At 44.6% G+C, this 24,283-nt stretch overlaps 1 protein-coding gene and 1 long non-coding RNA gene across 2 annotated transcripts; one reads left to right on the top strand and one right to left on the bottom strand.

Moving 5' to 3' along the window:
• Positions 1-17,498, bottom strand: LOC309358058. Its single transcript, XR_014163318.1, has 3 exons — positions 17,358-17,498; positions 9,769-9,848; positions 1-515 (listed from the first exon to the last, which is right to left on the bottom strand). It is a non-coding gene; the product is annotated as an uncharacterized lncRNA (long non-coding RNA).
• Positions 16,750-23,580, top strand: LOC309357946 (putative methyltransferase). The gene is made up of 6 exons (XM_081890670.1): positions 16,750-16,970; positions 18,481-18,641; positions 19,735-19,948; positions 20,343-20,443; positions 22,216-22,353; positions 23,407-23,580. Exons 1-6 carry the CDS (start codon positions 16,860-16,862, stop codon positions 23,489-23,491), a joined length of 810 nt encoding a protein of 269 aa, XP_081746796.1. The 5' UTR covers positions 16,750-16,859; the 3' UTR covers positions 23,492-23,580.
• The last annotated feature ends 703 nt before the right edge of the window (positions 23,581-24,283 follow it).

The following is a 24,283-nucleotide window of genomic DNA, read 5'->3' on the forward strand; positions in this document are numbered from 1 at the left end:
CATGTTTACAATAAAAGACTTCCTTGTTTGGATACCCTTCAATCATGAATAAAAAACAAAAGGTTGTACATGGCGTTTCTACTCAGATTAACCCACTGAAGTTAATGGGCATAACAAACTTACAGTAGATCTATCAGTTTCAGTGAAACCACTCTGGGCTGAACATAGTTGGATACAACCCACTACTTTTATAAGTTAAAACGAACATACCTGGGAGTTTAAAATCAGCACCTGCACAGGCTGTTTACTTCAAAGTAAGTCTGCCAACACTTGTAGGGCCAGAGGTTTTTCATTCCTGATTTAAGAGCATACAGGTGACAATATGTTATGTAGTGAAGTTCTCACCCTGGGCCAGCAGGGGGATACTGTAGATAGTTTTCACTCAGGTCCACATATGCAAATAAGGAATTGAAAGTGACATTCAGTGATTGGATAGTTACAGAAAGTGGTTACTGTTGCGTTGTAGTGGAGCTCTATATAAGCAGGCTGGTTGGCCCCTTCAGTTCAGTTCTGGCCTGTGAATAAACAAGAGCTGTCTGAAGAATCGCTGTGTCGTCTGATATGTTCACCCACAACTTAACACAATATGTACCCAAATGGAGAGAAAGGAACTGCATGAGTTTACTCTCAAGATCACTTTACCTCATATATGCCCACCCAACTGCTTCAATCTGTGAAACTGCCACAGTTACATGTGCCACATAATATTCATTCTGAGTTTGTAAGAAATCAATCTTTTAGTACACTGTGGAACTCCCTGCCTATTGACAGCAGGCAGACGTCTTCCCCTTACTCTTTTTTGGCCCCTGCTAAAAGCATCTTTGCTTAGGCAAGCCTACCCAGAAATGCAGAAACTTGACATGTGTTTTAAAGTTCATCGCAGGTTTTAAAAATGTTTCAAATAATTGTTTTTGACAGTAATTTCACCGTTTTATTCCTTCTGTAAACCTGAGGTTCTTTACAATTAAGCAGTGCATAAATTTTATGGAAAAAAAAAATCAGTGAAATATGCCAACCAGCAAACTGCTTTTTGAAACATGGTCATGTGGGTTTCTTGCTGTGGCTGTATAGGAAACCATTTTGCCCTCTTGCTTACATTGGTGGCAGATCTTAGGAGCTCTAGTAAAACCACGATGGAGATTTTGCAACCCAGAGGTGTGGACAGACTTGGAACATATGATACTGACTTGGGCCAGACAGTGGTTCAACTTGGCTAAGAGAGCTTCTCAAAAAGCAGACAGGTGGTGTTCTACTTACTGACCACAGCGGGGAAATTTCAGCTGCAAGCTGGTGGAAAAAAATGCTGCAAAGGACTGAAAGTTCCCTTTTCTATGCACCTCTTTGAAGAATCAGGAAGCGTCTTCCTTTCTTGGCATGTTGGCATCTTTAAGTAAAGAGCTGGGACACAATCCAGAGAACCAGATCAAGACTTTCTCAAAGGGTGAGCTAATTACTTACACCAGACAACATGATGCCCTCCAGATTTTATGGACTACAATTCACATCACCCCTGACTATTGGATGTGATAGCTAAGGTTGATGGGAACAAAAGTCCAACAATTAAAGTAATTTCTCCAGTTTCAAACAGGAACCTAACTCCTACCTGGAGATGCTGAGGAAGGAACTTGCAGTCAGAAGCATGTGCTCTTCCCCTTTGTAATCAGACATCCTTGATGACTAGTTGCAAATCATCCAGCAGACAGGAAGTATTATTATTATTATTATTATTATTATTATTATTATTATTATTATTATTTGATGAAGAAGAAGAAGATTAAACTGCACTTCACCAGCAGGTGTCATGGTGGGTTACAACCAGTGCTTTTTTTTCTAAACAAAATGTTTAGGGGTACTCTCATTTTCCTACTCAAATTGAAATACTGCCCCTCAAAATGTTTAGGGGTGTGCATACCCCTGCGTCCCCCCCAGAAAAAAAGCACTGGTTACAACAACTTAAAATTAAAAGCTAAAACAGATCACAATCACAGATAATGGAGTAGGTCCTGAAAACACACAGCGCAGGGATCAAGCATCAGGATAAAAAGATGTGTTTTTAGCATTCGCCCAAACCTGTACAGTGGTACCTCGGGTTACATATGCTTCAGGTTACATACGCTTCAGGTTACAGACTCCGCTAACCCAGAAGTAGTACCTCGGGTTAAGAACTTTGCTTCAGGATGAGAACAGAAATCGTGCTCCGGTGGCGCGGAGGCAGCGGGAGGCCCCATTAGCTAAAGTGGTGCTTCAGGTTAAGAACAGTTTCAGGTTAAGAACGGACCTCCAGAACGAATTAAGTTCTTAACCTGAGGGACCACTGTATAGAGAAGAGAAACGCACCTGTATGGGGTGGAATTCCGCAGCTTGTGGGCTGCCAGAGAGATTGCCCTACCCTCCAACATTCCTCAGATGTAAACAGGGACATTTCTCACTCCTCACCAGCTGGCCCTCCTCCCTGATCCCCCATTTCCCACCAGAAGAAGAACGAGTACCAAAACCACCACATCAATGGGACACACAACACATGTCCCGAGAAAAACCCCTTAATCCTGATTCCATCTTATTTTATTCTTAGGTTGATTTACAAAAAGGAAAACACGTTTTGGGACAGTTGACGTTTTCAAGGTGTCTACAAGGGCAGCCCCCCATGTAGAGCATGTTGCAGTAATCAAATCTGGAAGTTACGAGAAGATGGACTACTGTGGCACAGGCGTCTCTGCCCAAAATAACAGATCCTCATCTGCCTGTTCCTGGGACTAGCATCTGTTCTCATGCTAAGACAGGTCTTCCCCAGCCCTGCTTTGTGATCCTTTTAGCTTCTGAGCCACAGCCCCTCCCTTCTGCATCTGGTCACCCGGGACAGCTAGAGGCTCCCTGTCTAGAGTCTGTTACCAAAGTGTTGCGCCTGGACTGCATATGCTAAAATTGGCATTTTCAGCTGTCAAAACACATGTCAACCCACTGCTCAAAACTGCATCTGCCTAGTGTTAAAATTCATTTATTAGCATAATCCTGTCCAGCAGCAACGCTACTCAGGCTTCTTATTTACACAATCAGCATTTTCGAATAACAAAGATTGGAAATATTGTAGTACATATGAATTTGTTATGGTACATGACAGGGACCTTTAGATCCACGATCAAGGCAAGCAATCCAGCATCAAAATTCTTAATCCTTTTGGCCCACCCAGGGCAGGACCACTGTTCCTTTCCAGAGAACATTCCTTATAACTAAGTCATGAGGAGCAACAGCTCCACCTGCTGGTGGCTAAAAAAATAACCATGTAATGCATTTCAGTGCCATTTAGCCACACCCAATTAATTACACTGAATTAACATTGAACACAGAGCTGTCTTTCAGGCATCTGGTTGTGTATCTCAATGTGTGAGGCAATTGGACATGGTTTGGGGAAAACAGCCTCCCATGCCCAATTTGAACCCCTAGCAGGCCAAGTCTAGTTCATGGACTAGAGTAGGGTTTCCCAAAGTTGGGTCTCCAGCTGTTTTTGGACTACAATTCCCATCATTTCCTGAGCCCTGGTCTTGCTAGCTAGGGAGGATGGGAGTTGTAGTCCAAAAACAGCTGGAGACCCAAGTTTGGGAAACCCTGGACTAGAGGTTCCCCACCCCTGAGACACACCATTTCGGTGGGCTTCCCAGAAATATAAATGCTGGGCCAGGTGGACCTTAAGTATCAGCTAGCAAGGTCCCACTTAAGTTATTGCTGTTCTACAAGCCAGCAGGCAGCAGGTATTTGTAAAATCAGCAGCTCCTCTTCTTCCCTCAGAGCCCTTCAGCAGCTCAGGGCACTGATTGAATGCCAGGATGATTATGTGAGAGCCCCCAAGGAATATGGCATGCTGCTTTGTTTAGACTCACTGCCTATTTTCAGATCCATCCCACTTGCCTCTTCCCTCACACAAGCTTTTGCTTTCCCCTCCCCTCCTCCTGTTGCTGCCTCTGACTTATTAGTGCCTTGCACTGCAAGCCCGTGTTGTTGTGTTGTGTTGTGTTGTGTTGGAGAGGGGGTGGAAAGGCCAGAAAACATTTCCTAGTTCTTTCGCCTGCCTTGGTGAAGATGTCACCTCGGTTGCAGCGGCCCTGAAAATGGCAAATTCCATTCCAGGGATCATTAAGAAAGGAATTGAAAATAAAGCAAATCTATGGTACGACTGCAATTGGAATACCGTGTGCCGTTCCGGTCACTTCAGCTCAAAAAGTGTTAAGTTGTGGGTGAACATGTCAGACGACACAGCGATTCTTTTAACAGCTCTTCTTTATTCAGATGCCAGAACAGAACTAGGCTGAGGAGCTCAGTCAGCCTGCTTATATAGAGCTCCAGAACAATGCAACTGTTGCCATTTTCTAAAGTTATCCAATCACTGAACGTCACTTTTCGATCCTTCATTTGCATACAAAACTATCCAATCACCGAACGTCACTTTTCGATCCTTCATTTGCATAACTATCTACAGTATCCCCCTGCTGGCCCAGGGTGAGAACTTCAGTACATAACAAAAAGGATATTGTAGAGTCAGAAAAGTGCTGCCCAAATGATCAGATGGATGGAGCCACTCCCTTCTGAGGAAAGATGGCAGTATTTGGGGATGTCTTAGTTTAAAAAGCAAGTACAGTGGTACCTCAGGTTACAGATGCTTCAGGTTACAGACTCCGCTAACCCAGAAGTAGTACCTTGGGCTAAGAACTTTACCTCAGGATGAGAACAGAAATCGCACGGCGGCACAGCGGCAGCGGGAGGCCCCATTAGCTAAAGTAGTACCTCAGGTTAAGAACAGTTTCAAGTTAAGAACGGACCTCCAGAACGAATTAAGTTCTTAACCCGAGGTACCACTGTAAGAGGCTGTGAACTGTCCTGAGATCGACGTCTGAAGGGCGGTATACAAATTTAATAAATAATAAATTTAAATATTGACGGGATAGAAGTTTATAAAATCATACATGGCATGGAGAAAGCAGAGAGAGAAAAGTGTTTCTTGCCTCCTAACACTAGAACTCGCAGGCAACCAATGAAGCTTCATGTTGGGCGATTCAGGACAGAGAAAATGAAGTACAGTGGTACCTCGGGTTAAGTACTTAATTTGTTCTGGAGGTCGATTCTTAACCTGAAACTGTTCTTAACCTGAGGTATCACTTTAGCTAATGGGGCCTCCTGCTGCCCCTGCTGCGTGCAATTTCTGTTCTCATCCTGAAGCAAAGTTCTTAACCCGAGGTACTATTTCTGGGTTAGCGGAGTCTGTAACCTGAAGCGTCTGTAACCCGAGGTACCCCTGTACTTATTCAGGCAGCCCATAGTTAAACCATGGAACTCCCTGCCACAGGAGGCAGTGATGGTCCCCAACCTAGATTGCTTTAGAAAAAGATTACACAGATTCATAGAAGAGACGGCTGTCGATGGCTACTAGCCAGGATGGCTCTACTCTGTCTCCGCAATTGGAGGCAGCCATACAGAAGAATATCAGTTGCTGGAAACCGCAGGAGGGAAGATGGCTCTTGTGCTCGGGTCCTGCTTGCGAGGAAACAGTGTAAGGGTGTGGGGAAGCAGCCTTAGCTAAGCCCTGCTGCAGATGCCAGGCAAAGGCATGGCTTTTAGAGGATTAAGATGGAGGAAAAGGCACACTTAGAAAGTGATGGTTCCCACCTCGCCTTGTGTTTTTGGCACTGCAAGGAACTAATGGGGGGGGCAGGAAGAGCAGAGAGGAATGTGTAGGATTTGGGAAAACAAAACAAAACTAGAGGAAGGGTCACGGGGAAATAAGCCTCCATCCTTCTGTGCCAGCACCACGAAAGCTTTCGTGGGTCTGAATGTTTCAGCTGAAAGTGGGCACATCACAGGGTGTTTTTTCTTTTCAAGCACTGCTCTGCTGCCAAGATCCTCCCGGCGCTATTTTTAGCTGTTTTTCTTTCTATTTTTAAAATTCTGGTCATCGGATGACGTGGAAGTCAATGGACTTTTGTGCCTCAGATGGAAACACCGACACGAGGGGATTTCTCTTAATACGACACTTGTCATCTGCAAGGCTTTTGGCATTCACCCCAAATCCCATCTTCGCTCCATCAGATGGAATTCCATCCCACACACACACATTTTAAATTTTATTTCATAAAATTTATATGTTGCTGGACTTTAAAAACAACAACCCTCAAAGCAGTTTTTTTTAAAAAAATATCAGTAAAAACAGCTAAAACAGCTATTTAAAACATTCAAATAATAATTAAAATCAGAGGTGACTTAAAAACAGATCAAGGTTTTCAGATGCCCTCTTGCTGACTTCTGTGGCTTCTCTAGTTTGGCTTCTCTGGTTTGGCTACTTCCTGGAAGTAGATTGCTGGTCTAAATGAACTTTTGGTCCATTTGAACAATGTTCTCGATAATTTCCAGTAAATTTGGAGCTCTTTGTTCTCCCATTCCTCCATGGGAACTGCTGTGAGTAAGGAGTTCTGAGCTGGTTGCTCCAAGCACAGACCTCCTCCTTACACAAGCCATCATTATGTTTCTATACAAATAATTTAGAAACCTTCACCATTTTGCAACCTAAGTCTTACTGCCTGTGTTTTCTCTCTGCTACATGGAAAAGCACATGAATCTTACCTTTGAAGAGTTTGTAAGTAAACCATTTTTAACTTACCTAACATGTGCTGTCTTTCCATGGAAGCAACTTTGAAGGGGATATTTTAAAGGTTTAGCAGCCTATATTTCCACATTTTCCATATGCCATGCACATCCAGGGACACCCACCCATCTGCCTGTGATTCCAATGGAATCAGCTTAGCCTCCAGTGGAGACATTGGAGACAGCTTAGTCTCCAATGGTTCAGGCTGGGTTTGGTCTGCGCCAAAATAAATTAAGAGGCAGCAGTACAAAAACGTGCAGAGATGCAAGATTTCTCTAAATGGGCATAAAGCACTCGGCTCCATTTTTGCACGGTTTCATGGTAGGCAGGAGGGCTCTGCAGATCTTACCCAGCAACTCATCTGCCTTCTAACTGCCCGTGTGCTTTGAGCTTTCAGACTCCAACCAAAATCAAGAGGCAGCGATTCCCCACCACCAGGAGCCAAAAAATCAAGACACTCTTCCTGGTGAAAGGGGAAAGCTAGGAGCCTGCGCACCCTGTCCAAGTGCCAGCTCATCCACTAAGAATCCATTACACATAATTGCGAGTGTCATCCACCCACTCTGGGTCTGTGTTAAAAGCACTCTGGCAGTGGCGGCAGGCAAGGGTGTGTATCCTTCCCTGCTTCTGCAGCCATTCAACCTCCAGCTGCCCCACATCCTGACTCCTGTGGCGAACTCCTTTTGACTGCCACCAAAAAGCAGGAATGCCTGGTAATGGCAGCCTGGAATTAAGGTAACCAGAGGGAGGTTGCTTTTGTCCGCTGCTTCTCAACAAAAGGTCCCCCTGCCAGCCTCAGAGGCTGGTTTAAATTGCTCGCTTCCTACGAAAGAGGAGGCTGCGAAAGGGAACAGAGGAGCCTGGAGATTGAAGCAGAAACTGGAAGAGGGAGGGGGGACCCCTCCACCATTTGTTGAGGGATTTGATTTAGGGCAGGGTGAGTATTTTCACATAGGCTTCTGCTCACCTGCTGTCATCTGTGACTCACATCAGTAGCACACAGGGCCTTAGCAGAAAAAGCGAGAGAGGGTGCCCCCCCCACCTTAAATACTATACTTGTGTTAGAAGCAGGCAGGGGGGAGAAATGGGATTAAGTCAGCATTTAAAGGCAAGCCCACCAAATGCACGCAGCCCCCCAAAATCCGCACTTCTGCAAACCTCGCAAAGTAGCTCTGCAGCCACCTAATGTGTTCTAAATAGGGGGTGAATTGCGCATGAAAAGGCATATACCAGTGAAGCTAACATACAGAGAGTCGGTTGAAGGAAAAAATAATAGGTATATAAAAAGGAAAATTCCTGAATGCCAAGATCCAAGTATGGAGCAAGTACTCTTTGGTGAGAGGACCCCAGCGGATATTTAAAGCCACAAAACATTCAGCAAAGTAAAGCATGGAAATATAGGTTGTTAGACCTTTAAACTATGCCCTTCAAAGTGAATTCCAAATTTTGCCTCTTCCTCCAGCATAGGAAAAGAACTCACATTTGGTAAGTTGAAAATGGTTTACTTACAAACTCACCAAAAGTCAGAGTGATGTGCTTTTCCATACAGCATTCAGAAAAAGTTGCACAGGCAGTAAAACGTGGCTTTGTTACAGGGGTAAAAGTTCTTCAGTTATTGACATAGGAGCTCAATAGTGGCTTGTGAGAACCATGCAGTCTGAGCTGATTCTCACTAAACCTGACAGGACAGCTTACTCCAGTGCTTTAAATAAATAAATGTATGTTTAGGGATACTCTCATTTTCCTATTCATATTGAAATACTGCCCCTCAATGAGACCAAATGTAGATTCACAAAATGTTTAGGGGTATGCGTACCCCTGCGTCCCCCCAGGAAAAAAAAACTGGCTTACTCTATGGCATGAACCCCTTCCTGCATTAATTAGACATCAGGCTGCCAGTTATATGAGGCTGGTTATCCCACACAAAGAAGGAAAACTGCCTTGCAAAAGTGTGTGTATTGGGCAAAATTGCACACAAAAACATGTTTAAACAAGAACCAAGTGTAGCAGAAATGTGAAGAACTGAAGACTTGGAAATAAGAGAAGCTGAGAGAACTGAAATTGACAGATTCGTCTATCCCTATTTAGAAGAGAGGCTGGTGGGATCCAGATGTCCCTTTCACTGTTCATTCATTGTGATACATGGCTCATGGTGTTACCATCTAGCCTAGGGATGTGAAGCCTCAGGCCCAAGGACTCAGGTTGGATCTACACTGATTAAAAAAAAACTGCTATAAAAGCTCTCAATGCAAAATCCCCTTGGTGATGGATCACTGCTCTGCAGTGCCATCTGGTGTCACATATTTATAACACAGTTAAAACGATATAATTGATGAGTGTAGCTGAGTCCTCAAGCTGGTTAGAGTGTGATGCTGATAATGCAAAGGTTGCAGGTTCGAACCCCGTATGGTACAGCTGCATATTCCTGCATTGCAGGGGGTTGGACTGGATGTTCCTCGGGGTCCCTTCCAACTTTACGATTCTATGATTCTCTGACTGATTGTGGCCCTCCAGCCATCCCTATGTGGCTCTTGAGAATCTCCCCAGACAATGCGCCTTGCTAGCCCAGCTAGCAAGGTGTGTGCAGAGGCTGGCAAATCCTGGATGTTTTGTCTTATGCTCTTTAGTTGTTTAAAGAGCATTTTTAATGTAACTCTTCTGAGAGCATTTGTCAAAGTAGGCCCCACAAAAGATTTAAAATGAGTACATGAGCAAGCAAAGAGCATTTTGTGGAAACAGCGCTGTAACCGCCTTAGTCCATGCTGCCTGCATGAAACCTGCGGACATCATGTCCCAGACCTCTGCCACTGTGATGATGAACAGCAATTTCATGTACCAGGTAAAACGTGCATCCGTCGGGAGACGACTGTTCAGAGACCCACCGCACTGCTTATTAAAGTGAATTTTTGAACAGCCTCTCATCTTTTTATGAGATGTGCCCTTGCAGAGAGAGAGAGAGAAAGAGGAACATCGGAGGGATGATGGCTTAATCTGTGCAGTTTAAATCCCTAAAAGCAGGAGGAGAGCGATGAACAGCAGGATGAACAGAGGGCAGCTAACAAGGCTATATTTGGGGAGTTTAAAAAAGAACAGAAAAAGGATGCTTTCATCCCGCAAGTTCCTTCCCACGACTATCTTACCATTTCTTCTCCCAGTTTGAGGTTGAACTTGAGAATGGATGAGCCCCAGAATTCTTCGCCATGAAGAGTCTTCTCTGACCCTGGGGTAAGGAGAGAGAGAGAGAGAGAGAGGCTACATCTGAGCACGTGCAGAATACACTTTTTGGGAATTCTGGCGCTTAAGGGCAAACCATGTGTTAAACTGCAAGGGTGCCTAAGGAAGGGCACCAACATCACTTTGCAATGCGTTCTCTTTATGGGGAGAGATTTCCATCTTGGGGGGGGGGGGAGCAAGCTTTCTCCTCCTGCTCCAGGGATTTAAACTGCACACACACACACACACACACACACACACACACACACACAAGCACAACAAATTAGTAACTGTTAACTATGTCTCCTGAGGTTGTTCACAAATTAAAAGCACCAAGATACATATACACAACTCTCTGTGACAGGTAGCTTTTGAAGAGGCATTGCCATTCAGCTGTGGAGAGAGCATTCATTTTTAACAACAACAACAACAACAACAACAACAACAACAACAACAACAACAACAACGTTTATGCCCCGTCCATCTGGCTGGGTTTCCCCAGCCACTCTGTGTGGCTTCCAGCAAAATACAGTGGTACCTCAGGTTACAGACGCTTCAGGTTACACACTCCGCTAACCCAGAAGTAGTACCTCGGGTTAAGAACTTTGCTTCAGGATGAGAACAGAAATCGCGCTCCGGTGGCGCGGCAGCAGCAGCAGGCCCCATTAGCTAAAGTGGTACTTCAGGTTAAGAACAGTTTCAGGTTAAGAACGGACCTCCAGAACGGGTTCTTAACCCGAGGTACCACTATATACAAAATAATAAAATGTCAGACGTTAACCTTCCCTGAACAGGGCTGCCTTCAGATGTTTTCCACAAGTTTTAAATGAGCTATGTTTTATACATGAATTAGAATAGAATCGTAGCGTTGGAAGGGATCCTGAGGATCATCTAGACTAACCCCTGCAATGCAGGAATATGCAGCTGGGCCGTATGGGGACTGAACCTCCAACCTTGGCCTTATCAGCACCAATTATTCTTTGGAAGCTGCAAGGTGTGTTTGTGTGTGTCTTTGTGTGTGCATGCTAATTTATTCTGTTACAGTTGAAGTACACTTTATTTTAATAGGCAAGTCTTCCTGGACTTTTTTTTTTTATTTGGAAAGGAGATACACACACACCGTAATTTTTGTGTATAACACAACCTCTATTTTTTGGGACTCCAAATAAAGAAATCCCCCATATGCACTATCCGTGTACAAGACAACCCCCCCCCCCATTTTAAACTTGAAAAAATAAGGAAAAATATAGTCATATACACAGAAAAAATATTGTATATCCTTAAAACAATCAATACAGAAGCTGCAGAGGCACAAAAAAATAGTGTAAAGCCAGCACAAAGCCACACAATCAATAAAACTACACTAAAACTCAATGGTGTGTGTGTGTAAACTCATTCTAGAAATCAAAATACATTACATCTTAAATATTAAAAGGCCCAGGAGAGCAAAAACCCTACTAAAATGCTAAATGGACTCTGTGTTCTAAACAACATGACATCCCTAATGAGTCACGCAATGCCCCTCGCCCGCCTCGCCTCCTTTTCTCCTCCATGGTGGGATCGGATTTCTGCAACCTGCTGTTTATTTCAAGCTCAAAATGAGATCTGTGGACAGGTTAATCAACAACCCCTGGAACATTGAGGGGGGGGAGGAGTGAGGACACTGCCAGCTTAAAATTGGGAAGAAATGCAGTGGACTATAAGTACAGTACAGTGGTACCTCAGGTTACATACGCTTCAGGTTACAGACTCCACTAACCCAGAAATAGTGCTTCAGGTTAAGAACTTTGCTTCAGGATGAGAACAGAAATCGTGTTCCGGTGGCACGGTGGCAGCAGGAGGCCCCATTAGCTAAAGTGGTGCTTCAGGTTAAGAACAGTTTCAGGTTAAGTACGGACCTCCGGAACGAATTAAGTACTTAACCCAAGGTACCACTGTAGATGTGTTATTGTTTAGTTGTTTAGTCGTGTCCGACTCTTCGTGACCCCATGGACCAGAGCACGCCAGGCACTCCTGTCTTCCACTGCCTCCCGCAGTTTGGTCAAACTCATGCTGGTAGCTTCGCGAACACTAGCCAACCATCTCGTCCTCTGTCGTCCCCTTCTCCTTGTGCCCTCCATCTTTCCCAACATCAGGGTCTTTTCCATGGAGTCTTCTCTTCTCATGAGGTGGCCAAAGTATTGGAGCCTCAGCTTCACGATCTGTCCTTCCAGTGAGCACTCAGGGATGATTTCCTTAAAAATGGATAGATTTGATGTTCTTGCAGTCCATGGGACTCTCAAGAGTCTCCTCCAGCACCATAATTCAAAAGCATCAATTTTTTGGCGATCAGCCTTCTTTATGGTCCAGCTCTCACTTCCATACATCACTACTGGGAAAACCATAGCTTTTACTATACGGACCTTTGTTGGCAAGGTGATGTCTCTACTTTTTAAGATGCTGTCTAGGTTTGTCATTGCTTTTCTTCCAAGAAGTAGGCGTCTTTTAATTTCGTGGCTGCTGTCACCATCTGCAGTGATCATGGAGCCCAAGAAAGTAAAATATCTCACTGCCTCCATTTCTGTAGATGTAGAAGGGTAGAAATAATGAAACGAGAAAGAAACAGTATAGCAAAAAGGAAAATAGACCCGCTTTGAGGAAGAAGGAAGTCTACAAGAAAAGTGTAAGAATAGAAAAATATAAAGTAGGGTAACATAAGTCCAGGTGCAAGAGAATATGGATTTAAAGCTGGCTTGCCACATTTTAGATGTATTATCAGAGATGAAGGGCACATTTCACCCTGGCAAAAAACACTCAAGGTGGGTGCAAAGCAGGGCCAGTGAGAGGCATGGCTTGGGTGCCAGGTTCATTAGGGATCATAAATTGATAACTGTGGCTAAATTGTTTTCAAGTGGCCAACACAAAATCCTGTGGCAATGAGTTCCAAAGGTCACCATAGCCTCAGAGGAAACACTTATTGGGGTGAAACTCCATTCTCAAAAGAAAGGTGCCGGGGGATCGACCTTGTATGTATGACACTTTCTTATAAAGCTCAGGTGCCTTAGCTGTGGTATATAGATGAAATTATCATCTGAAATTCAGAAAGCTAGGTCCCAAATATATACAGGTGTGTGTGTGTGTGTGTACATACACACACAGGACCTAGCTTTCTGAATATATATATAAAAATCCAGGTCACTGGCTGGAAGATTTGACTGCTGTTCATCTAGCAAATGCACACAACTCAGGGCCTTCTCTGTGGTGGAGCCCAGAATCTGGAACTCCTTCTCTCAGAAGGTCCAGCGAGTCATTTCCTTCCCTCTGGAGGCCGATGTGAGCAGGCCCTCAATATTGCTTAATTTGTGTGCCCACGACTGCTGGTTTTATGTTGACTGTGTTCTGCTCATTTTCAACTACAGTACATTATTTTAATTGTTTAAAAATAAAATAAAATGGTTGTTCGTTGTTTTGGTGAGGTCTGTTTGGCCAAAACTAGCCTGTAAATTTCTACATGAATAAAACCATAGAACTGAACTGAATATTACGCAGAGGTTCAGTTCTAAGAAAAATGCATATACACGAACTGAAGGCTGCACAGAGATACCTTTCCGTTCATGCACTAATCCCATTCATGCACCAAGGCAACCTCCTCTCCCAAATATTAATTTAAAATAGCAGTTAAAATGGCACTGACTGGAAAGCTTAATAATGAAAATTATTAGGTTGTGCGTTCTTCTTCTTTGGCGACCATTCATAGCCGAGTAAGATTGTCTTCCATAAACACGGTATTAACAATGAGTCCATAACTGACTCTAGAGGCCAATTCTGGATCCACATGTCCTTCCACAATGGGGACATTGGTTCCCAGTCAGGAGTTGATCATGGTGTGGATTTGATAAGCATGCCTTCCTCTGAGCACGTTTCTTCCTTGAGTTCTGAGTTCAAGTGTCTTCAAAGTCCATGACACCTTTTGCAAAGGCTGTTCTCCAATTGGAGCGCTCGCAGGCCAGTGTTTCCCAGTTGTCAGTGTTTATACTACATTTTTTTCCAGATTTCCCTTGAGACGGTCTTTAAACCTCTTTTGTTGACCACCAGCATTACGCTTTCCATTTTTAAGTTCGGAATAGAGTAGTTGCTTTGGAAGACGATAATCAGCTAGCCACACTACATGACCAGTCCAACGAAGTTGACGTTGAAGAACCATTGCTTCAACACTGGTGATCTTTGCTTCATCCAGTACACTGATATTAGTTCGCCTTCTTCCCAAGTGATGTGTAAGATTTTTTGGAGACACCGCTGATAGAATCTTTCAAGAAGCTGGAGATGGCGTTTGTAAGTGGTCCATGTTTCACAAGCATACGGTAAGGTTGGTAGTACAATAGCTTTGTAAACAAGCATTTTGGTTTCCCTTCAAATGTCCCAGTCCTCAAACACTCTGTGCGTAGCAACCCTGTGGCCCTCCAGGTGTTGTTGGACTACAGCTCCCATCAGCCCCAGCCAGTCTGGCCCATCGGCAGGAATAATGAGAGTTAAAGTCCAGCAGTCTGACAGTCCCCTCATTAGCATGGCTGGTGGCAGACTCAGTCTCCTGAAAATGCAGCAATACTCCTCAAAAGCAGCATGCGTGCCTCTTGGGAAAAGATAATGGAACCTGTTAAGCTACACCTGTGCCTCTTTTTTTTAAGTATGATTTTCTGTGGTTTGGAAAAAGTCAGGAGAATACTTATAGGAAGCTGTTTTGCCAACTCAGACCATCAAGCCATTTAGCTCAGTATTGTCTACTCTGACTTTGTCCATGGAGTTTTCTTGGCAGGGATATTGGAGTGGCTTGCCGGTTCCTCCTCCAGGTGGATCACGTTTGGTCAAAACTCTCCACTATGACCTATCTTGGGTGCCCTGCTTGGCATAGTTCATAGCTTCTCTGAGTTATTCAAGCCCCTTCAACATGGCAAGGCAGTGATCCATGAAGGGGAGGAGGAGGGGAGGAGATCCATGAAGGGGAGGAGACTCTTGAGAGTCCCATGGACTGCAAGAAGATCAAACCTATCCATTCTTAAGGAAATCATCCCTGAGTGCTCACTGGAAGGACAGATCCTAAAGCTGAGGCTGCAATACTTTGGCCACCTCATGAGAAGAGAAGACTCCCTGGAAAAGACCCTGATGTTGGGAAAGATGGAGGGCACAAGGAGAAGGGGAGGACAGAGGACGAGATGGTTGGACAGTGTTCTCGAAGCTACCAGCATGAGTTTGACCGAACTGCGGGAGGCAGCGGAAGACAGGAGTGCTCTGGTCCAGGGGGTGCTCTGGTCCAGGGTGTCACGAAGAGTCGGACAAGACTAAACGACTAAACAACAACATGTCTACTCTGACTGGCAGCGACTCTGGGGTTTCAGACAGCGGGGTCTCTCTCAGCCCTGTCTGGAGATGCTGTGGATTGAAACTGCGACCTTCTGCATGCCAAGCACATGCTCTGTCCCCTGAGCTATGGCCCTTCCCTCAGGACAAGTACGATTCTCGGAGTTCCCTGGAAATAGGGACTTATTGTTAAGCTATTCTGAAAACTGTAGTTCTCCTTGCGATTCTCAGCAGCCTTAACAAATTACAGCTCCCAGAATTCCGTGGGAGAATTTAAATGGGCATCACAGTGCTTTAAAGGCGTGGTGCGGATGTGGTTCTGGATTTGGAACAGATGCGCAGATTTGCAAAGTGAACTGAGCTCCACAGCGACCTAATGCTCCATCTTCAAGTACCAGCCTGCTGTGCTCAGCACTGACTGGCTAGTGCAATTGCAAAGTCCACCCACCCCAGTTTTCCATGCAGGCTAGCGCTGATTGGTTAAACCTTGTAGCAATCACACACAGCCCCCGCCTCAATTGCCAGTCTCAAGATCAGGGCGGGGTTAGGCTGGCTGATCAAGCACCGCTCCGGCATAGAAAAGGCATACAAGCTGCTTGTGGAAAAACCGATTGCTTCGTTGCTATTCACTGTGTAGCTGGAAGGAAAGTGTGGGAATTTGGGGAGGGTGTATGTATGTATGTATGTATGTATGTATGTATGTATGTATGTATGTATGTATGTATGTATGTATGTATGTATGTATGTGTTGGGCACAAAAATAAACTGAAGAGGAACCAGGAATTTATGCCTGCAAAGAGCTGGATTGTGACTCTACTCTTTTTCCATCTCTATTGGAATCACCTGTCAATCATCGCTGTGACGCTCCGGCTCAGCAACTCCAGGAATGGAAGGATGCAGGAGCCTGAGCAAGATTTCACCCCACCCCCTGCAAAGTAAATATTCCAAACATAATCGTGCATACCTGAAAAGTGGGAGCAGGCAAGTTTCTCACTGAATCAAATGAGCAGAATAGCCCCCTGCACATTTTTGCCTCGCATCTATTAAATGCGAGAAACTTACTGTTAAAAACAAATAAAAATCTGGAGATGATTCAAGGCGGAGCAACTTGACCCCCGCTCCGCCACCCCTGCGGAGATAATTGGAGAGGGAGCTGGCTTGTTTTTCACTAAATGATGGGGCATACCTCACAGGGTTGTTATGAGGATAAAATGGAGAGAGGGAGAACCATGCATAACACATTGAGTTCCTTGGTGAATAAAGTGCAATAAACAAGTGCAGCAGCTGCACATCTTTCCAGTTGTCTGCAATTCCACATATATCTCTCTCTCCATCCCTGCCTCTCATTCATTCATTCATTCCCTTCCTTTTAATTTTGTTTCTCTCTCACGCGCGTTTCGTCATCCAACGTGGCATGCTGGAAAGTCGTTTTCTAAGCTACTCTTCCCCAGGTGCCTTTCCTCTAACACCTTTCACTTAGGGTGACCTAAATCGCTTTTATTGGTAAAGGGTCCGTTCCAGTTAATTCTGTTCCGGGTTTTTACAACGTCCTGCAAAGCGGGCGGGGGCGGGGAGCAGCTTTTCCCCCCTGATTTCTGTTCCAAAGTTTGCAAGAGCGAAGCTCACCCTTCGCGGATTAATAAAACGAGAGAGCGGACGAGAAAGCTGCTTCTCTCCGGGAGAGATGGCCGCTCATTTGTTTGCAGCCAAAGATCACGCTGCTGTCTACCAGAAATACAGGTTCCCACCCCCGGAGAACCTTCAAGGTGTGATCCTCTCCTACCTGGAGAAAAAGGTAAAAAAGGGGGGGGCGTCGGGAAAGAGCAGGCATGCAGTCAATCAATCCATCAATCAAGCAGCACCTCCTGCCTGAGAGGCTCCAGAGCTGCTGCCGGTCAGTGTTGGCAGGAGAGCTCGATGGGCCACGAGGAAGGATGGTTGGCTAAGTGGGAGGGTACTTTCTTAGCATGTAGAACAGGCTTCCTCAACCTCGGCCCTCCAGATGTTTTGAGACTACAATTCCCAACATCCCTGACCACTGGTCCTGCTAGCTAGGGATCATGGGAGTTGTAGGCCAAAAACATCTGGAGGGCTGAGTTTGAGGAAGCCTGATGTAGAAGGCCCCAGCTTCAGTCCCCAGTGTCGCCAGGTAGGGCTGGGAAAGACTGTTGGTATCGGGTACCTTTTTGTGAAACTGAAAACACTAAGGATCCTCCTCTCAAAACACACACATCCTTGAAAATCAAAGAGTCCATGCCTTGCAGCTGTTAACAGATAAAAGTTGTATATGAGTTGTCTTCAGGAGGGAAGGAACTAATAATAATAATAAATTTATATTCTGCCCATCTGACTAGGTTACCCCAGCCACTCTGGGTGGCTTCCAATAAGTGAAAACATAGCAAGACATGAAATATCAAAACGCCCTTTCAAAGAGTGTCTCTTGCTCTCTTGGTTCGTATTATTAAATTGAGCTAAGTTTTCTTTTTAAAAAAATGAGCTGTGATTCCTGCATTGCAGTGGGTTGGACTAGATGACCATATGCGGTCCCTTCCAATCTTACAATTCTATATATGAAAAAAGCCTCTCCTCGATCCTGAGCAAGGGCAGAAGTTTCTAATTGCAGAACAAAACATTATTTTTCTTAGGCGGAGCCTCCGAGCTCTTAGCATTAAGTAAACAGTAAAAAGCCAAGCTCCAAATAATTTCCTCCCTTTGTAAGGTTTCACGCTTTCCTGAACGTAAGAAGACGTAAAAGATTGATAGAGTCCCATTGCAAAGTTTAAAAGGGGTGAGGCATATTAGTCACTGGAAAAGAAAAATAGTGAATAAAAGCATTTGGTGAGATGAAAGAGGCCAATGTGTTCCAACCATTTTTTCAGGCAAAGATTAAGCTTGCTGGTGTTGTGAAAATACTTCTGGAGATTTGCTAGCTAAGATGCTACTCTTCTTGTTTGACTGCAAGAGGAAGAGCTGGGCTTGAATCTTATCCCCCATTGCCCCCTACTGAGTAATCCTCACTGGCTCCTGTCATTTTCTTTCACCGAAGAGGTTTACAGCCCCATCCTTTACCTATTCTGAGCTGCTAGGGGCAGGGGACATTCCCCAGGACAATTGAAATGCCCTTGAATGTTCTGTGACATCACAGTAGCCCGGCCAATGGCAGAGAAGGGTGTGTGTACCAGGTGATGGCTGCTTTACGGCCTATTTGTTAGGGAGTGAGAACTGGTATCTGGAATAGAGAAAGATGTGGCCTTGTAAGTGAATTGATGCTATGCTTCTCAATATGTGCTGCTGTCTTCCCTCAGAAGATGACCTCCTTTCATCTGGCCGTGGACGTGGGATGTGGCACAGGCCAAAGCAGTCATCTGCTGGCGAAGCGCTTTGAGAAGGTGGTCGGGACAGATGTAAGCGAAGCTCAGATCGAGGAGGCCAAGCGAACTGCCCACCCGCCAAATGTCTCCTACCTGTAAGTAAGGGTAGACTTGGCACACATGTGTATTTAACAAGATGTTTAAACCAAAGCAGTTTGCAAGAAATATTTAAAATTGCTGAAAAAAATAGTGAAAAGCAATTTCTGGGTCTGTGCAGCATGCAATGTTTTTAATTGCTTTTCACTGTTTTTATCAGCAATTTTAAATATTTATTGGAAGGTCACACCTTACTGTGTGAGTCCTCCTCTTTAAAGCACCCAGAAGTGGACTCTGGACTCTAGATATGAGAATCAAGTGGCTCTATTGTTTTCTGTGGCTCAGAATATATGCTTCTGTTACCTCACATCGTTTTAAGCTTTTGTTAAGGGAAGCAGCGGTGCTAGAATCCTCTGAAATGCCTATGTATATTCCAGCCTCTTTTTCTTAACGGTGACATGGATCGTGCATAACGTATAATTATTTTATTTATTTATTTAGACCCTGCCCATCTGGCTGGGTTTCCCCAGCCACTCTGGGCGGCTCCCAACAGAATATTAAAAATAGAATCAAACATTAAAAACTTCCCTAACCATAAGAATATTCTTCACAACTATGACCAGGGCGGAGGGGTGGGGTAAGTGAAGACAAGCAACAACAATAAACTATAATGTTGTTCACTGCTCCTGCTCAGGCTGCACAGAGAAAGCATTTCAGCTCCTGAAATTCGTTCTGATTGTGCAGATAGAATATGACGGATAGAATTCCATAGGGCAGGAAGGATATTAGTGTGTGAAAACAATCAAGGTCCAAAGATCCCCAGGCATGCACTGCCAGAGGGTGGAGATGTCAGATATCATCCTGGTGCCCAGGGATCGAAACCTGGTCGCAAATGGCCAGTAACCAGGTGCAATATATGCCTGGCTAATTTTGAACCCTGGTGGCGAGCACAAATTTGGCCTGGTTGCCAAGACCAGCCGTTTGTGGCTTCTCATCTCTGGCAGAGCAGCCGCCTTAGAGAGCGGAGCTTTTGCTGTGGATTCATGACGAGGTGGTTTAGGAGGCAGACGCCGCAAACCCCCACAGCCATTTTGATGACCTGAGCGAGCGAGACATAGCAGTTAACAGTCATTTTGCCCTTCACCTGCCCAGTGTGTGCCCTGCGGAAGAGCTCCCCTTTGAGGACCGCTCTGTGGATCTCCTCACGGCCTTCACTGCTGCCCACTGGTTTGACATTCCCCGCTTCATGAAGGAAGTGGACCGCCTTCTCAAGCCGTCCGGCTGCGTAGCCTTGAGTACCAACACCCTCGACATGCGGTTGCACTACAAGGACTGTTCGGAAAAACTCACAGAAATTTTCCAGGAGGTAAGACCAATGGTGCAGTCTTCCTAAGGGAACCATCATTGTGGGTGGGATGGAAGGCTGAGCAGGGCTTGGGAGAAAGTCTCTTGAGGTCTGCGCTCCGGACATGATCATGCCTCATAGAACTCTAGCCCAATGGTTGCCATTAATTTGACTCTGAATTGATTTTAGAATGTATATCAATTTATTGATTGTGATTTTATGTAAACTGTGTTACTTTTACTGTTGTTAGCCGCTCTTAGCCTTGCTTCGGCTGGGGAGGGTGGGATATAAATAAAATATTATCTACACCTGGGGAGATGCCACATTAAAGGAGAAGAAAGAGTTGTTGCTCACTAGCTGATACCTAGTGTGCAATTGTCCCAGGACCTTTCAGCTTTCCTTTTTGGCTTCACAGGTTCAAGGCCAGCTTTTTCCATATTCAAATGAAAAGATCAAATTTGTTACGGATGACTACAAAGCAATCTTTGATTCCCTGCCGCTTCAGGACAAAGAGAGGTGAGTGGACTGTACCAGATTGTCTGAAATAACCCGGCTATTTGCTGTTGTGAAACAGCAATCCTGTGCATGTTTACGCAGGAGTAGGTCCAGTTGCAATTCAGCGGGGATTCCTCCCAGGTAAATGGCTCTATAGGATTGCTGCTTGCGACCTCAGCCGACCCGAGTCCAGCTGCTGAGAACTTTACTGCAGAAAGGGGCACCTGAAATGATCAAGGTATGGTTGGAAGAAAGGCTGGAGCATGTTTGCAGATTTTTAGCAGAGAGAAAAACTGACAGCTTGATTTCTTTAATTCAAGGGTGGGACAAGTGTCATTTTCCCCATGGGCTGAGTTCTTTGAGGGGGAAGCGGTTGTGGTGCTTAGTGCCAAATCTGGGTGACCCAAAGCACACCCACACCCCTACTCCTCCCCCTTTGCACCTACAGTACACCCCTTCTCACATGCAAACATGCATCTATACACACACGTACATCACCTCCACCTTGCCAACAAAGGTCCATATAGTTAAAGCTATGGTTTCCCCAGTAGTGATGTATGGAAGTGAGAGCTGGACCATAAAGAAGGCTGATCGCCGAAGAATTGATGCTTTTGAATTCTGGTGCTGGAGGAGACTCTTGAGAGTCCCATGGACTGCAAGAAGTTCAAACCTCTCCATTCTGAAGGAAATCAGCCCTGAGTGCTCACTGGAAGGACAGATCCTGAAGCTGAGACTCCAATACTTTGGCCACCTCATGAGAAAACTCCCTGGAAAAGACCCTGATGCTGGGAAAGATGGAGGGCACAAGGAGAAGGGGATGACAGAGGACGAGATGGTTGGACAGTGTTCTCGAAGCTACCAGCATGAGTTTGACCAAACTGCGGGAGGGAGTGGAAGACAGAAGTGCCTGGCGTGCTCTGGCCCAGGGGGTCACGAAGAGTCGGACACGACTAAACGACTAAACAACAACAACACATCACTCCAACACAGACCTTGTGCTGTAGGCTGATGTGATGGGAGAGGCCTGGTGGGCCAAAGGTTTCTTGATGCTGATATATTTATTTAGCCTATCTAGATGTTGGCCAATAACACAAGTTCTCTGGGTAGCTTCCCATTTCTTATCTTACTATTATTTTAAACATATGTGTCTAGATAGATAGATGATAGATCCAGTGCTTTTTGGGGGGGGGACACAGGGGTAATGCATACCCCTAAACATTTTGTAAATCTTTGTACTTTTGTCCATTTACTGTATTTATTTTTCCCCGATTTGAACTATAAAATGGTGGTTTTACTGAGTCAAAATGAGAGTACCCCTAAAAATTTTTTTTAGAAAAAAAGCACTATCTCTATCTTGATATAGATACAGATATAGACTACTTATTCAACCGAAAACCCCTAAGGGGTTTAATCTGAAAAAAGGGAATTCGATAAATACAAAATGTGATTATTATTAAAATAATAATAATGATAAAGCAGAAATGTGGTGTGTAACATAGCTGGAATGTTTTATAGCTTAGAAATGTAGAGAAAACATAGCAATGCAATAGATTACTATTGTTACGATGCTTAATGGCATCAATAATTTATATACCGTTTTTGTGCCAAAGTGTATTCTAAATAGCTTAAAACTACTTCTACAACTGAACTATAGAAGGGGAGATATAAATTAAAACATTAAGAACTGTTGGATTCAGCAGGAATAGGATCATTCTGTTGTTCTGGATGTTGGACGTGGTCAACAGAATTTCCTACACAGCCGCTCTCTTCTATAATGTGTCTGTTTCTTTCAGGATCACGGAAATTCTTGATAAACTGCCAATGAGTGTCGCTGACCTGATGGGATACATCCAGTCATTTTCTTCATACCAGACTTTTCTAAAAGCCCAGCCTGAGGCAGCAAAATCTCTCATCCAAAACACCGAACAAAGGTAAAGAAAGAAAAGTGTATTCAACCGAGTAACACCTGTTTTCTATTTGTATATATTTATTCATATTGAAATTTACAGGTTGTTCTTGGCCAAGGACCTGTCGTTTTTTTAAAAAGCTTTCCAAATTTCAGATATTAATTCCATCTCTATATCACAGCTAAGGCATCTGAGCGGCATAAGAAAGAGGCTGTGTTATCCAGACGAGGTTGACACCCCCCACCCGGCACCTTTATTTTGAAAACTTTGTCCATGCATGTCCTTGCAAATAATATCTAAATGTTTTTTTCCTGTGGTGTCTTGGGAACCTTTGGGACTCATTGCCACATGATTTTGTGGCAGCCACTTTAAAGCAGTTTGGCTGCTTTTACCCTTTTATCAGTAACTAATCACAAAGCTACTACCTCTGTGATACTGCATCATCCCTAAAGGTAAAGGTACCCCTGCCCATTAGGTCCAGTCGTGTCAGACTCTGGGGTTGCGGCGCTCATCTCGCTTTACTGGCCGAGGGAGCTAGCGTACAGCTTCTGGGTCATGTGGCCAGCATGACTAAGCCGCTTCTGGTGAACCAAAGCAGTGCACGGAAACGCCGTTTACCTTCCCGTCGGAGTGGTACCTATTTATCTACTTGCACTAGCGTGCTTTCGAACTGCTAGGTTGGCAGGAGCAGGGACCGAGCAATGGAGCTCACCCCGTCGCGGGGATTTGAACCGCCGACCTTCTGATCGGCAAGTCCTAAGCTCTGTTGTTTAACTCACAGCACCACCCGCATCCCATGCAGCATTCCTAACGATAGACAAAAATGCAGCTTACATATTCAGAGCAGGAATATATTTGATAACACAGGCACCTGAGTGGCTATGCTTGGAGACAACTGTGCATCAGTAGAAATGTTTTTATTGTTGTTAGAAGTTGTATTTTAGCTCCTTTTTCTCTTATTGTACATGATGGCCTCAGGTGCTGAAGCGGGTTATAAACTGGTAAAATAAGTTTGTGTTTTTGGATTGTGCTTCCAGCTGACCCCTGACTGTTTCCTCTTTAAACTTCCCTTTCCAGGATCCTGGAGACGATGGGAGTTTCGTCTCGAGAGACCAAGCTGGAGCTCTGCACTCGGCACGTTTGTGTCCTGGGTTATAAGTGACTTGGATCTAGTTAACGAATGACCCTCCTGAGGAAACAATGCCAGGGCACTCTTGAAAATTTTCCAATAAAAACAAATGTCTCATTTAATCGCAAGAGGAGTGGGGAAAGGGTGTCAAATGCACTCAGCAGACCAGAATCATCATCATCAGCAATGTAAATTTATTACTTTTAAGGGAAGAGAAAATTGGATGTATAGCTGTGGGATTGGCTAAGTCACAGGTTTAAATCTGTGGTGTTCACTGGGTGACCTTGAGCTAAGAAGTTGCTCTAGATGTTTTTGGCCTCCAACGCCCATCAACCCTGCAGTGCTGGCTGGGGCTAATGGGAGTGGGAGCCCAACAGCAGCTTGAGCAGAGGACCCACAAGCCCCTTACTATGGGAACTAATAACCCTTTAGCCCAGAATCCCGTTTCCCACAAGAACAAAGCAGATACTTCTGGTCAGCCCAGAGGCACGACTTGAAGGCAAGAGATGTGGATTTCAAATTAGGAATGCAGGCAAGGCGACAAAGAGGAGGGAGAAGAATGAGTTTAAAATGGCAAAGAGATATAAGCAAAATGAGGGGAGAAAAAGGAAGAGAGAATGGTTTTTTTCAGGAAAAGGGAGAGGAGGGAATGAAGACCCAAAGGCACAGATAAACTGCAATCTTTTCCTTCTAGATACCCAGCCATATGTTTCCTTTACTCTCCAGAAAGTACACACTCACTATGCTATGTGTGGGCCATTCTGGCTCACCTGTCAAAAATAAATGTACCCCAGATAATCATCATCATCATCATCATCATCTACT

This window comes from Podarcis melisellensis, assembly GCF_964234715.1.
Source record: "Podarcis melisellensis genome assembly, chromosome: 15".
NCBI classification, from domain to species: Eukaryota; Metazoa; Chordata; class Lepidosauria; order Squamata; family Lacertidae; genus Podarcis; species Podarcis melisellensis.

Coding starts and splice junctions, on each gene's coding strand:
- LOC309357946 (XM_081890670.1), top strand. CDS start 16,860: ATGGCCGCTCATTTGTTTGCAGCCAAAGATCACGCTGCTGTCTACCAG. Junction 20,444..22,215: donor CCGCTTCAGGACAAAGAGAG/GTGAGTGGACTG, acceptor TGTTTCTTTCAG/GATCACGGAAATTCTTGATA. Junction 22,354..23,406: donor ATCCAAAACACCGAACAAAG/GTAAAGAAAGAA, acceptor TTCCCTTTCCAG/GATCCTGGAGACGATGGGAG.